This window comes from Styela clava, chromosome 11 (assembly GCF_964204865.1).
Source record: "Styela clava chromosome 11, kaStyClav1.hap1.2, whole genome shotgun sequence".
Lineage (NCBI taxonomy): Eukaryota > Metazoa > Chordata > Ascidiacea > Stolidobranchia > Styelidae > Styela > Styela clava.
In genome coordinates, this window is record NC_135260.1 from 11,196,942 (window position 1) to 11,211,644 (window position 14,703).

At 37.1% G+C, this 14,703-nt stretch overlaps 1 protein-coding gene across 1 annotated transcript; it reads left to right on the top strand.

Annotated features, from left to right (window-relative positions):
• The first annotated feature begins 4,266 nt into the window (after positions 1 to 4,266).
• LOC120347284 (serine/threonine-protein kinase PLK3-like) lies at positions 4,267 to 11,424 on the top strand. Its single transcript, XM_039417189.2, has 9 exons — positions 4,267 to 5,022; positions 6,002 to 6,235; positions 6,325 to 6,536; positions 6,617 to 6,761; positions 7,481 to 7,630; positions 8,070 to 8,757; positions 9,256 to 9,430; positions 9,543 to 9,879; positions 10,414 to 11,424. Exons 1-9 carry the CDS (start codon positions 4,351 to 4,353, stop codon positions 10,621 to 10,623), a joined length of 2,823 nt encoding a protein of 940 aa, XP_039273123.2. The 5' UTR covers positions 4,267 to 4,350; the 3' UTR covers positions 10,624 to 11,424.
• Positions 11,425 to 14,703: the final 3,279 nt, after the last annotated feature.

Sequence of the window (14,703 nt, forward strand, 5' to 3'; positions counted from 1 at the left end):
AATTTGTTGAAAATGCGATTAAATTTAGTTTTTGCACGAGGCATATTGGTTACCATCTTTGCTTTAAAACACTGTAAATATCGTTCATAAAATGTAAATTTTTACGTCACACTCACATGACCCCCAGGATTAATTGGGCACAATTTTTGGCCCCTGGTTCAAACACCCTGCACATCCCTGCCTTAGCACAGCGATTCCCAACCGAAAAAAGTCCCACAAAGCAGTTGGAGGGGGGCACAATGCTAGGCGCAGAAATGATTTAACATCTCCCTCTACAAGAAAATACCCGTTATTTCTAGTTTTATTGCTTAAGAAGGTTATTTTTTATGGTATTTCACTTTGTTGAGCATGACTCGTTTACACATAATGGGACTTGGAATCAACTAATCAAAATTACCACTGGGAAAATAAACAGGGGGGTCATGAGTGCTAAAATCCTCCGGAGTGGGGGCCACGAGCCATAAAAAGTTGGGAATCCTAGCATGATAGAGCAGAAGGATCTGCGACCAAGCCAAGCCGCCCCCAACAATCATCAACCAAAGAATCTGACAGGTGCAACTAATTTTAATTCATACTCGAATAATAAATAAGAAACCTCAAGGCCAACTAATCATACTAACGTTTTTTAAAAACAATTTCAGATAACACCGATTATAAATTCCTGCAATTTTCAATTATCTGAATACGAAGTCAACATGTTTTCATTGTCATCTTATATAAAAGATGAACAAACAATAATAATTCAAATATTCGAAATTATATTTTGATATGAGCAGCCAAGTATAATTGACTGAAGTAAAAGTATATGTAATTATGTAACCTGGAGTTTTTTGGGGAAAATGGGATGTGGAAACTAAGTATCACAAATTAATGTTTACTAACGCATTCGGGTAGCTGTATTAGACCTTCGAGTACATGTGAATCCCACATTCTGCTGTACACAGCACAGAAAACATCTTTCTAAATTTTAGATAGTTAGACAGTTTTAACGAAAAACAGACTGTGTATCAGTGTTTATTACAATGATATTAACCACTGTTTTGTTAATTACCCGTTTTCTGTCATATTATTTGTTCTCACGATAAGGAAAGCGACGGCTGTATTTTTATATCCGCCCATCTTGAAGCCTACCCCAATTACACAAATCGGGATCCACTTGACTACATAAAGATAAGGAAATCCTGTCTTTACAGACGAGTCCGGATAAGCTGGTACGATGCTTGACAAAGATAGTCAACACGTCTGTTGATAAATCCGACAGCTTTAAAGTCAGCACAGTAGATTCTGAGATTATCCCAAACAAGATTTAATTAAAACACCAGGCCATACTTAATTGAGTATAATATGTTTATCAAAATACAATCAGCAATGTCGATTACCACGGTACTTAGATTGTTAATGACTAATTAGGTTTTTAATCCAAACACAACAAAAGAGTTTTGCTCCGGGGTACATCTGAATAGGATTTTAAAGCCGATAAAACTTGTGTCGGAGCGCATTTCAGCTTTTTGCATATGTTCATGAGAGCAAGAAAAGTGCATTGAAACATTAAATTAGCTTGGTCAATGTATTGCTATCGCGAACTAATGAAAATTTTTTAATCTCAGGTGTTTACCTTCGCAGAGAAACCTCGTAAATCAGATTCAAAACAAAAACAAAGAGCACACCGATTTTTACGTACAGCATATGTAGTTGTATGTAAGAAATATATGCATCCATTTACATTGTACAAAATCTATACTATTTTTTTTCAAAACTCCCGTTTTTGGCAATTTCATTATATCAGTTTTATTGCATTGTACGAAGCAGGCCTGCAAAATCCAAGATCAGCTTAGACAGTCTTTCCATGTTCAGATTTCGGCGCTTCCGTTGTGGAACACGTACGTATATCATAAAACGTTCAGGAAGTTATAAATGGCGTTGAGGTTTCAGCACTGAATGGTCTTTTATCAGACATACTTGAAGTCGGAAATAATCACCATCTACTCAAGGGTAAGTCATCGAAATTATGACGTCAATATGAAGTGTACTTAAAAGCAAGGGACCTTTCTGTCGATATTAATATAATCTTTTTTATTTGCCAAGATTTTATCTGGTCCTCTCGTACTTTGCTTTGATGTTTGGAACCTCGTTTGAACGGTAGTATAGACAAGGGAAAGTTCTGTATAACAGGGGGTTACGGCATTTGCAATCAACTTCTGGGAGGCAAGAAAATATAATATGACAGCGATGAATTGTGATCAGATTAACTGACAGCAGGATTGGGTAAGATTCTTGGCGTCACAACTAATGATTTGTGACGAAGCCATTTAGGATTCCGTGGAAGCACATACATATATATTTGCGTGGAAATGTGCAAAAGTGATGCGTAAGTTTTGCATCTTTGTTCAAAATAACTATTTTAAAATTCAATAACAAAATTATGTGCGCTAAAATTGGGGGCCACTCCCATCGCCCTTGGCCCCTGCCTTAATCTGCCAATTTGCCAAACTTGGTTTAGTTAACTGAGCTTAACAATCTTTCTCTCACAAAAATGTAACTAAAGAGCTTTCGTCACCGTTTTACAGTGTGTAATATAGTAATGTTGATGATTTGTCCATATTTGTTTTAGTTCACTTTTACATTCTTTTGAAATAATGTAATATTTGATTACTCATGTAATTGATATTAACTACTTCGAGTATTATTTCCGACAATGATCTATAGTGACATAGACGTCATATAGCAGAAAAGCGCGAGAAGGGCCCCCTCCAATCTGTTTTCACATGGCTGGTAATTCACAAGTTATAGAACTTCACACACTATATTCGTTCGAATTTCGCTTACGTAAACCAATATGTGATCGATATAGCTTGTTGTAGTTGGTAATAGCTGTTTCCAAGTCGACATTGCCCTTAGAAACTAGATATATATAGGTTCACAGTATTCGATAGCCGCTCTCTCTCTTTTATTGGGACAGTATCAACTTACATAAAAACGGTTTCTGATTATTTCCATTTCCGTTTTTACTTGACTGGTAGTATTTTTGTAGGGTGGTGGCGGAGATCACCAAATCAGTTGTGTCTAATTTATTTGATATCCCCGATGATCTATATGCTGTTCGGCGAACTAATATTTCGTTTATGGTGTGCGACGGAGAACAGGCTCTATTCTGTCGGTCTTACCTATCATATTTTGCATACATGGTTAATTACAAAAGTTACACAATAAGATGGAAACTGAACAACTCGCGTATATTAAATAACAATTATTTACCATAGCCACATGTGTACCACACATTTATCATTTTTCCTCCTGTATTTGATTTACGGCACATCATTGTCGTCGACCTTTTCAACGCAAGCTGGTTGTTATGCGAGATATTCCACTTCACATAATTGAACGGCTAAATCGTAGCTCGTTGGGCAAACAATTATCTCGTGGGTATGTCCCCAACAGGATGACAACGGTTGCTCTCAAATACTGTTGTTGGCAACAATGCGTGGCGGGCGAAACTATACCGTTACGTAGCGACGCAAAACGCGGGAATGTACGTACAAAATCAACAAAACAGGGACGAGAGAATTTAGCGTCGACCGACGTCGTGTTTCACCAACCCTTTGAAATACCTTTGGAATGTTGGCTGTGTTCTACATGAAAGCGCCAAAAACACGTCACCTCAACGGACATTTCTGTCGATAACTATGGTTAGACGTTTCCTTTCGCCTGTGATTCAGTGTTTTTGAAGTTGCCGGAGTCCCCTTTCAAGTTATTTTATTTGTTTGTATTTATTTCATCAAAGAGAATTAGACGTGCGGGTCGATTTCGATGCTGTTTTTCTTATAGTAAGAAATGAATTGAACCAAATTTAGTGTAGAATCTTGTTAAATTGACTTATCGAGCCAATGCCAATGTCGTTCCAATGCACTACATACATTATCTTAGCGAAATGCATGTTTTTGGTCTTTTTTTGACCAAATTTTGGAAAATGTGGAATGAACAGAAAATGTCTACAAAGGCATCTATTAAAAAACCAACTTTAATATTCTGAGGCGAAATGTCAATAATATTCTCTTTCGATCCGCGAATAACGCATAAAAGTCTATCAAAAGTAATTTTTTTCAAATGTCTACTCGTTCCACGAAACAAGCGAGACAGCTTTTTTCTCGCGGAACCAATCGACGTATATTACCGACTCGTGCGCTCGCTCATCGTCAATTCACGGCTGTCAGCCGACGCCGTCGGATGCGGGTCGTTTGTTCGATAATGTGTTTGACTAATTCTTTACATTATTGTTGCAGCTAATATTTATGATATAAACTTAATTTAAATTATATAACGGGAGAAAACTTATCAAGCTACAAAAGCAACATGGAAAATACATGCAACAACAATATGCCTGTTAGGCGACGAAGACTTTGCTCAGTTGTCGCTCCGGAGCTCGGAGTTGAATACACCAAAGAAGGCAGAAGGACAGTTGTAGTCGGTACCGCTAAAACAACAACTTGCACCGACACTTCAAGAATGTCACCTATCCCTCAAGAAAGCGTTTCGCAGCTGGCTATTTCTCAGAGACTATACAGTTCGGGATGCGATTTTACAGGTACGCCTACACGCAAAACAAATGGACTAACAAGGCATAACAGTCTACCCAAACGGGTCAATTTTCGCCAAATTGAAAACTCTGCCGATCTTAGAAACTCAGCCATCAGAGCCGCTTTCCGTCAACGAATCAACAGTTACGACGATCGTATGAGGAACGATCAAACAGAATTCATTTCATCAGGGTTTCTACCTTCACCTGTTCAACAAAATATCTCCGAAATGGACAATTTGAAAGTGCCCTGCCAAAGGCGAGAACTTGCCATAAATCTGACATCGTGCCAAAACAACGAAGCCATGGCAAAAATGAACGGTGCTTTAACCCGGAAAACACAACGTTCAATGTCGGCACACTCAGTCGCTCTTCCTGGACCGGATAGCACTGTTCTCAGAGATCCCATTTCAGGAAAGATGTACAAACGAGGAAAGCTGCTTGGAAAGGTAAAGTTTTAATATTATTTTGCACAAAGTATTATGTCAAATGCATTATGTATCTTAATTTTTGTGACAAGGTTTATAAAAATAGACAGCTACATGTAATTCGTGATAGGCTTTATACATGAAAATGAACATTAATGGTGCGTGTTATTCGGTAAATATTTATGCAATAACTAAACAGCGTGCTTCATGAACGTGACTCGATAATATCCATTATTAGATAAACGGAAACCGCGATCGGATTGTTCATCTCAGATTTGCGCACTGCGGTTTACGATACTTCTGCAGTTCTGTATTTCGAATTTTCTGTGATAATGGGTTTCTGTCACTTTGCTAATTTATTTCTTCGACAAACTGATTTTCGATTATAAAATATTGTCAATGTTGGTAAAATATACCCCTTTGATCAAACTTATATTTCCTGTTATCAAAACACCACCCAAGTACTGTTTAAATTAGGATTTCCCGTTTAAGTGAAGCATACGACATAGGGGCGTATCTCTTCCGTGGGAAACGGCCGATCCCCATATCAGCTTAACTGATGCATATTTCTGACGGCATTTCAATTAGAAATGAAGTGAAATAGAATTAAAAATGAACTATTTGAAGTTTTCGATATAACACCTGTTAATTAAATTTCACAAATTGCGATACTTGATTGTGGGTAAGAAGCGTCTGCAATAATTACTTGCGGAAAAGCTGCGGTGGTAATCATTGCAGTCCTTGTCGAAATGATTCGAAAGCCCGCAAAGTAGTTTATCGGCTATTGTGGTTTTTCAAAAAGTTGATTTGGTATAAATGCCAGCGCCTTTGTTCTTTGCGTTTAGGAATATATCCTTTAATTGCAGTAATGGCGCGCGTGCGTTGTCAAAAACAGCAATTAAGTTGTTCCGTGACGGTTTCAGTTCTGAAATAGCTCATGGAGTATTTTTATTTCTAAATTGATTTCTAATCATACATTCTGTATTTTCCATACCTACAGGGAGGATTTGCCCGTGTTTACGAAGGTATCGATCTCAGCACAAACAAGAAATATGCGTTAAAAATCATCGATAAATCGAGAATTGCAAGACCACCACAGAGGGAGAAGGTCGATGCTGAAATTGAGCTTCACGCCGCCGCATCTGAGGTCGGGCACCCTAATGTCGCTAAATTTGAAACAACTTTTGAAAACGCTCGAATCATCTGCTTGGTTATGGAGCTTTGTGAAAAGAGGGTGAGTTCATAAAAAAAGTTGATTTGTTTTCGACTTTTTGTTTTCGAGGTTGGTTATAAGTCTAACTAATTCATTTTTTTTTATTGTAGAGCCTCGCTCAGTACCTAAGGCGTAAAGAGTATATCAGCGAATCGGAGGTCAGCGATTTAACCTGGCAGATCGTGTGTGGCCTTGCTCATATTCATGGTTGTGGTCTTCTTCATAGAGATTTGAAATTAGGAAACATTCTGCTCGGAGACGATATGACTGTGAAACTTGGCGATTTCGGTCTCGCCACAAGAGCTTCATGGGGGAAAAGGAGGTAGGTCGACGCTACAGATTCTAATTCCATAATTTTAATCAAGATTTTCAATTAGTTAATGATAATTTATATTTTATCAGGACAATTTGCGGTACTCCAAATTTTATCGCGCCCGAAGTACTTCAGAGACAAGGACACGGGCCCGAAGCAGACATTTGGGCTGTTGGTTGTATCCTGTTCACTTTACTTGTCGGAAAGCCGCCTTTCGAGACCACGAGCTTAAAGGTGTGTATAGCTATAATCAAGTTGCACTCTAGTAGTAAGTCTCGACCGCATTTTTTGATATTATATTTAAATACAAAAGCATGTAAATTATCAAAAAATCATTACCACCTTCCGCGATACCATTTTCTCCTTAATTATTGTTCGAGCCGCGACATGGCTGTGGCATCCCGCATAGTAATATAAAATCAATGGACAACACAGGCCAATTTTAACCAAAGATAAAGCGATTATGCGATTTTCAATAAATTAACCACCAACTAGCTAGTTGTGTTGCCAGTGTAACCAAAAACAGGATTATCCGAAGATCCGCAATATAAGCTGATCGATAACCGATAATAACTCGCACTGGTGGCAAAACATAACAACAATAATGTTAAATTTTTATTCTCGATACCCTGACATGTTCATACACCTGTTAATGGTATCCGTCACTTTTAGTTTTATTGATTCGGCGTAAATATTTAGGTTGTGCGGGGGCAATATTTCGTCAGTTTATGTGATCTGACCGGGCACCGGAATAATTGATGAAGTTGTAAATTGGCGAAAAATGTTAAAATTCAAAAAATAATATGAGAATAAATCAAATATTTCAAAAAAATCGATATATTTTAGTTTGCGACAATAGCATGGAATCGGAACAAAAACAAATTTATTTATTCTAAATGAAATCAGTTTGCAAAGGTTTAGCGCGAATTTAAATGAAAAAATTTTCATTGCAGGATACCTATAAATGCATTCTAAAGAACAGTTATCGAATTCCCTCAACTGTGTCTCCAGAAGCAGCTGATCTTGTCCGATGGATGCTCCGATCAAAACCCCATGCTCGACCAACACTGAACGACATTACAAATCATGTATTTTTCGTAAAGGTAAATAATTTTGTAATTATAATTAATCTTAAGTTTTCTTGCTTTCCTACATTAATGGCTTTGTGGTAAATTTAAATCATGACAAGTTATGCTTTTTATAATGTTTGACGCAATAATTTACGGCCTTTGGCTATAACTTATTTAACCTATTCAACTCGTTTTTGTCGAATTGCAGTGATTTTGTGATAAGATCGACAAAACTCCAAAATCGGTCGTTTATTTTTGTCTTGCTAAATATAATTGTAACGTCTGTGGGAGTGTTACATCAAGATAACGTGTTTATATTCTAGCATAATTTTTTGCAAAATGAGAGATAAAAGCTATAACGCCTATTGCGGAAAGTAATTGGGTGATTCAGCACAATAGGTCAATTGTTTGTCGTTAAATCAAATCTGAGTAAATTCAAGCAAATTAAATCGCAATTCTTTTGTTTTTGCAGCACCAAACCGTTATGCGTTACCCGACCATTGACCAGCTTGCTGAGACATATCCCAGCAAAGAGATCTCGCCGGAAAGTGCATTACCACTTCGCCGAAAGTCTGTCCTCCCGCGACTGACTGTTAACAATAATCAATCATGCTCTGGAAGTTATTCTTCAGTTGGAAGTTCTTCAGGTCAAGTGCGTCACAATTCTTGCCCATCAGATCCATGTTCTGTTTACTCCGATAGTGGCAGAACCAACCAAGTTCGCAATGATCCTTCTTCTTCAGTCGGACCTAAGATTTCAATATTGGATCACATGAAACGGGTAGCTTCTGATGAAGAAAACAAAACTTCATCAAACTCAGTTTCATCTGGTACTTGTGTAGAAGATGTAGCCGAATCGAAAAACACTCCAACTGCAGAACAGGACCTTATTTCTGAACCTGCCATTGAACAGAAACCTCAAATCCCAGCTGAATACAATAACAATACTCCCAAAGAATGTTACACCCCCGAAGCCAACACCAAAATCAGTACCAAATGCGACAATATTTCTTCTCGAAAACATAACAAATCAAAGGCCAGTCCCGTCAAACTTCTTGCAAGCAAACTTCAAAAGTTCAAAATTCCGTCCCCAAAAAGTTGCATGAAGGCCGCTGCTCATACAATGAAATCAAAGGCAAATGACTACAAATCTGCAAATGGTGAGTAGCTTTTTTATAGTCATATACCACATAAGTAAAAATATCATGTCTTTGTATCGGGTTGATAAAACAAATAACCCCGCAATTTCAATGCTTCGCGAAGTACACAGTAAATGCATTAACGTACTGAAAAATTCATTTCAAAATGCTCGTAGCTAATGAAAAGCCTTATCGATGACAGGTTTGAATGTATCGCCCTTTTCTCCCTAACGCCGTCTAGAAAACAATGTTAGCGACCATTATTATTAGTCTGTTGGCTGAAGCGAGGCCGCCTTCAAAATCCAACTCGAGTCCATTCTCCGTACTTGTCTCTTTTTCGACCAAAACATTTGTACGGTTCAGGGATATCTTGTTGACCCGAGTTACACAAAGCAATATCGGAAATAACGGATTCAGCTGATTTCAAATTTTTATTTTCCCCATTTACTTTGCGGAAATTATCGCCCATTACTTGTGAATAATTACGTTTTTTTTAATATTTTTCGTTTCTCATTTTAGCTCCAACAGTCATTCAAACCAAAGCCGAGGAAAATGAAAAATTGTCCCACGCTACCTGGATTACCAAATGGGTCGATTATTCCAACAAATATGGCTTCGGATACCAACTTGCTGACGGCAGCATTTGTGTCCTCTTCAACGACGGCGCACATATTGCGTTGCTAGCCGATGGAAAGTAAGTACTTAATCGTTTTCGTGCCATGTTGTGTAAAAATTATGCAGTATTTTATTTATTCTAAACTCTTTATTATTTGAGCTTATATCTAAATTTTTCTTTAAATTTTCAGCACTGTCGAATACACTGAACCAGACTGGGCATCTTCGACAAACAAAAGTTTATTTTCCATTCAATCGCCGCCGGCGGCGTTCCTCCGTCCAGTGAAAATTCTTCAACACTTCACTGCATACATGGACAAAAACTTGCGAAAAGCTGGTGACGGTAATTGCGAAGATTCATCTTCCACAACATCGGTTCGCATGCTCACCTGGAGCCGAACCAGCGAACATGTTGCAATGTACCTGAGCAACGGAACAATGCAGGTCAATTTCTGTTCCGACCACACCAAAATCAATGTCTCAAACATCCACAAAAGCTCTATGATGACAGTCACCTACGTAAATGAGGTGTGTATATCATTATTGGTATAAATATCATGTCATAGAAAACGCATTAAATCAATGAAGGCCATTAGTACTAATATGACAGTGTACGGCAAGGGCGCGAAATGTCGATACTTTTCTTGTAATTGATTAATTGATATAATGCAACAAATCTAACATAAAAATGTATTTAATGTAAGTGCTATAATTTGACAGCAGTCGTTTTGATAATGATTTGGTGTAAGATAACATTCTAACCTACTCGAAGTTATTCCGCTAAAAGGTTGTAGTTTATCAAAACAACTGTAAACTTATGTCGGCACTTGTGAAGCGTAACATTGACCAGACTGTTTAAGATAAAATTTGCGATTGCGTTCAAATACATGACTTTCGACTTGTTCAATATGTGTTTCACATCGCCACCGCTCTTTCGCCGACGGCTTTTCGTTTTGTTTATACAAATTATTATATAAATTAACCTCCGTGAGTTTGAATGTATCGGTGTTTTTCAAACAAACTGTATTCCTTACTAATAAACATTTCTATTTTCCATTACAGAACAAAGAAACCTCAGTTTACGAAGCCAGCCAGCTGTCTAACATCACGGATACCGGCCTAAAACACCGAATGCAACAAGTTCATAAAGAGTTTCACTGTCTTCTCGGAAACGATAACTGTATTTCTCATCCGTTCTGTGGGATTTTGAAGAACGAAACTGCCGAAGAAGCGAGTTTTAAACCTCGGGATACAATGATCGTTGTCGCGTGAATTTGTCTTATGCAAAAAACTGGAAAATAACATTTTCAAGTCGTAAAATGTTGAGGGATTTCTCAAATTCATACCTCTTAATTAGTGTTAATTAATGAGTTTTGTAAGTCAGCTAGTCTGCTATATTATTTATTTTAATTTACATGTATTATCATTATTACATTGAGGCAAGCCGTCCTGTATTATTTTCATTGCTGCTATATGAATTGCTATGCTCCACTATTTATTTATTTGTTCTTTAAATTAAAACTGAATCTGATTTAACAAGCGTGGTAGCTGAACGCTTTTAATGATAAAGCCCCATCAAAAATTTTAAAGGGGATTTGTCTAGCATCACTATTTATTTAACTATTTCTTATTTGACTGTTCATGTTCCTTGCCACATTGAAATTCTTTATATATTCCTTTCTCTTTCTCTAAGTATAATTTTCACGTTCGACTTGGGTGGAGAATATTGTTTCAACCGTCTGTAACTACTAAAATCATAACACGCAACGCCGTCAGAAAATATGGTCTGGGTGTGTAAAGTATTGCGTATTCCAACCATTTTAATCTGTGCTGATTCCATTAATTTTATTTTATCATCACGTGACGCTTAAACGCCGCGCGTTTCGTCACGCGTTGTTTAATATATATACTATTTATTTCACTCATTTGTTGCTGTTTTCTTTTTATTATTTATTTTATTTAAGTTGCCGCCAACGTCGACAAGAGTCGCTTCTTTCTTTATTTATGTTCAATGTCTCTTCACTTTATCATCGAAAAGGTTAAACTCTCAAAATAAAACAAAAACAAACAATACTCAGTGCTGTTGTATTTGTGAAAAACCGTTATTGTGCATTCAGGTTGCAGAGGAAATTGAGTGTGATTTCTACCAATTGCTAACGTTAGAACGAAAATGACACGGGTACTTGACAGCAGTTATTGTGGGTTAGAATTGCAACAATTCCCGCTATTATTAGGAAATGAGAACAAAAAACGTTGCTCAAGGTATAAAGTATATAATAAAGCATTTGTAGAGCTTCGAAATTTGGTTTCGATTGGGATTCAGTTTTCAAAAGCCTCGATTGCAACTTTGTGTAGCCTGCTTCAAGTGTCCATGAACAAGCATTCAGAGGCCGATTTGCGTGCTCCCTGACGGAATTTTGGAAATGTTTCTGAAAGAGGGTCTATAACATTAGAGACTAAGGATTAGATAAGGCAATACAAAAATGACGTTTTCGGTGAAAATTTTATGTGGGTACCGGTATTGGCTGCTTTAGGGCGTAATAGTTCTGCTTGCGATAAGAAATCATTCACTCGTATGTCGTAGTTTCATTCAGCAATGTCAATGTTTGATGGATGTAAACAAGTCACAGGTTCCGAAAAAACAACAAAACGGTAGTCTAGTTGGTAAATCTCAATTTCATCGAATGGCGGTATTTTGTTCTGAATATAGACAATGTTGACCAGAAATCTGTCAATTTTAATACGGATCGCATATTACCAATGGTTGTATTACTGAAATGATGTTGCAAGTGTTATGGCTGGGGTCGTGTTTGTCGTGGACTAGCTGCCAGAATACTGCCAAACGTCCTTGGAGGATTTCAGGCGGTCGAGACGCCTCGTCGTGAGTAGGCTCCATCTGAATACTATTGGATGGTACGAATCACAAACATAGTAATGAAGAACATCGAAAAGTGCTACCTTTTAGGGTACTTGTCTAATTGGGTACCATTATCATATTACCAATGATTGCATTACTGAAATGATGTTGCAAGTGTTCTGGCTGCGGTCGTGTGTGTCGTACAGGCTAGCTGCCAGAATACTGCCTAACGTCCTTGGAGGATTTCAGGCGGTCGAGACGCCTCGTCGCCAGTATATCTGAATACTATTGGATGGTACGGATCATAAACATAGAAATAAAGAACAACAAAAAGTACTACCTTTTAGGGTAATGAGAAAATTTCAATAACCACCTGAATGGAAGTATCGTACTGGCTGTGTCTCATAGCCAGGCAAATTTAACATAATATGCGCGAGAGATATAGATACTACATAGTAATAATGAATCATCAGAACAAATGTTTGCATCAAATTATGGGGGAAATTTTATTCCTTTAAATAATATCATTGCAGTGTCGATTTCCTATAATTTCGAAATTTCAACAACTCGTCAAACGAAAATGACGTTATCAAATAATTACGTCACATATAGATTTTTAACATAGTTTCAGCAGTATTTTACAACGGACACAGTATTCATGAACTTTGTACTCGCGACTCTTTGAGTAATATAATATATCATACCGTAATATGTCATACATTAATTTTTTTTTAATCTAAAATTATCTGAAACCTACGCAAAACACTTTACGTCAAATAAAATATTTTTAGACGAAGTAGCGAAACTCCGTTTTCGAAAGTAGTTAGAACCTGTTATAATTCATAATGAGACATAATCTCACCTGTCTGAATTTTAATGTCTCATTCATTTAATCACAATTCAATTTAGTTCGACGTTATGAAATAGTGTTTGTTTGCTAACCACATAAACAAACGGAACGACAGCCCACACCAATTTCGAAACAGTCAGTCTTGTCAAACACGTTACACACAATTATTTGTTCATTCATTATTAATTCAGACAGTCGTAGCTATCCAAACTGGCACAACCATTTCGAAATAATATGATACCTCAATATGTTGTCTTTGCCCGTAATATTTCATGATAATTGCAACAATAAAACTTGATACTTTTTGCCATTAGTCAACAGATTTCCCCTGTAACTTGATAACCATGTTATGATGACAAATCAAGTTATTAGCACGAGCGCTCGATGTTTTATGACACCTCAAAACAAGACGACCATTATAATTCTCCAAAACATTTGCATGATTTTCTCTATTAACACACACGAAAATATAGCGGACGGTGATAAAACACGACATCCACAGATGTTTACACTTTACAATGCTACGTCAGTGTCTTTTCGATTCGGTAGCCTACTAAATTATTCCACTCGAGGTGTTGGGCATGCAGTTAGAATTTCCGCGACTTTCACAAATAGTTTATTTTATTTTTCTCGTATTGTGATCAGCAGAGGTGATATGTGGAAGTCGAGGGATATTCGTCGTTTTCAGAAATCAGAAGTCCAAATAGGGATAGGCAATCGTCTCAAATGGCTGTAACGTTACCTCTCGGTCGCGCATTTTTGCTTGGTGAATCTTCATTTCTCTTGACTAATCTGGGTCATCAATTGAAGAACTTCGAAAATGTTTTTAAGCAACTTCCTGAAATATGACCCCAAAATGGGAAGGTAAAGTTGTTCAACCGGAAAATTTACAAAACAAGACCTACCTCGGAAACAAAATACAGTACAAAGTTTTGCGTCGGATTGCGTGACTGCGCGCTATTACGTAATGCGTCATCACCATAGCCCATAGAAACATCTGATGGATCTGTCTACTCGTGGTACGCATATTTTATTTTCTGAACGCTATAATTTCTCATTGCCTACAGTTAATATGCCATGTTAAGGCGAATCTTCAGTAGAATTTGGCGGAAATAAGGTGGATACGAGTTATCTTTCAACCATATAAAATGGTGTAAACTACCCATAGTATCAATCTTGATTGTTTCTTAGAGATGTGAAATAATGTATTGGTATTTTCAAAACGTCATTGTACAAATATTGGGCATTATATGACCATACGTCTCAAATTGCGGGTGCGATCTTTGCGCGTTCTCACGAAGTTACGTCATCCGTATCACGTCATAGGAAATCATATGTCGGAATCTTCAGGTCAATTGTACTAATTACTCAATTTGAGAATAGTTCATTTGGGTGGGAAGAGCGTGTACATATTTTGTATGGCCCAGGGTTGTCAGATCATGTATTCCCCATTTCTGTTTATGTCAGAAATCTTTCTAGCTGCCTTTGTAACTAATAAGGAGTGTGAACATGATTATTTTCGGGTAAAATGAAATAAATATAAACGTAGATGTTTATATATTGGAAATATTATTTTCTGTGTAAATTCTAAGTATATTGAAAATGCCTTAAATTTTGTTTAAGATATATCAAAAAGCTTTTGATT

Excerpts from the sequence above, each read along its gene's own strand:
- LOC120347284 (XM_039417189.2), top strand. The coding sequence starts at position 4,351 with ATGGAAAATACATGCAACAACAATATGCCTGTTAGGCGACGAAGACTT. Across the intron at positions 6,236-6,324 it reads TGGAGCTTTGTGAAAAGAGG|AGCCTCGCTCAGTACCTAAG; the intron begins GTGAGTTCATAA and ends TTTTTATTGTAG. Across the intron at positions 8,758-9,255 it reads TGACTACAAATCTGCAAATG|CTCCAACAGTCATTCAAACC; the intron begins GTGAGTAGCTTT and ends TTCTCATTTTAG.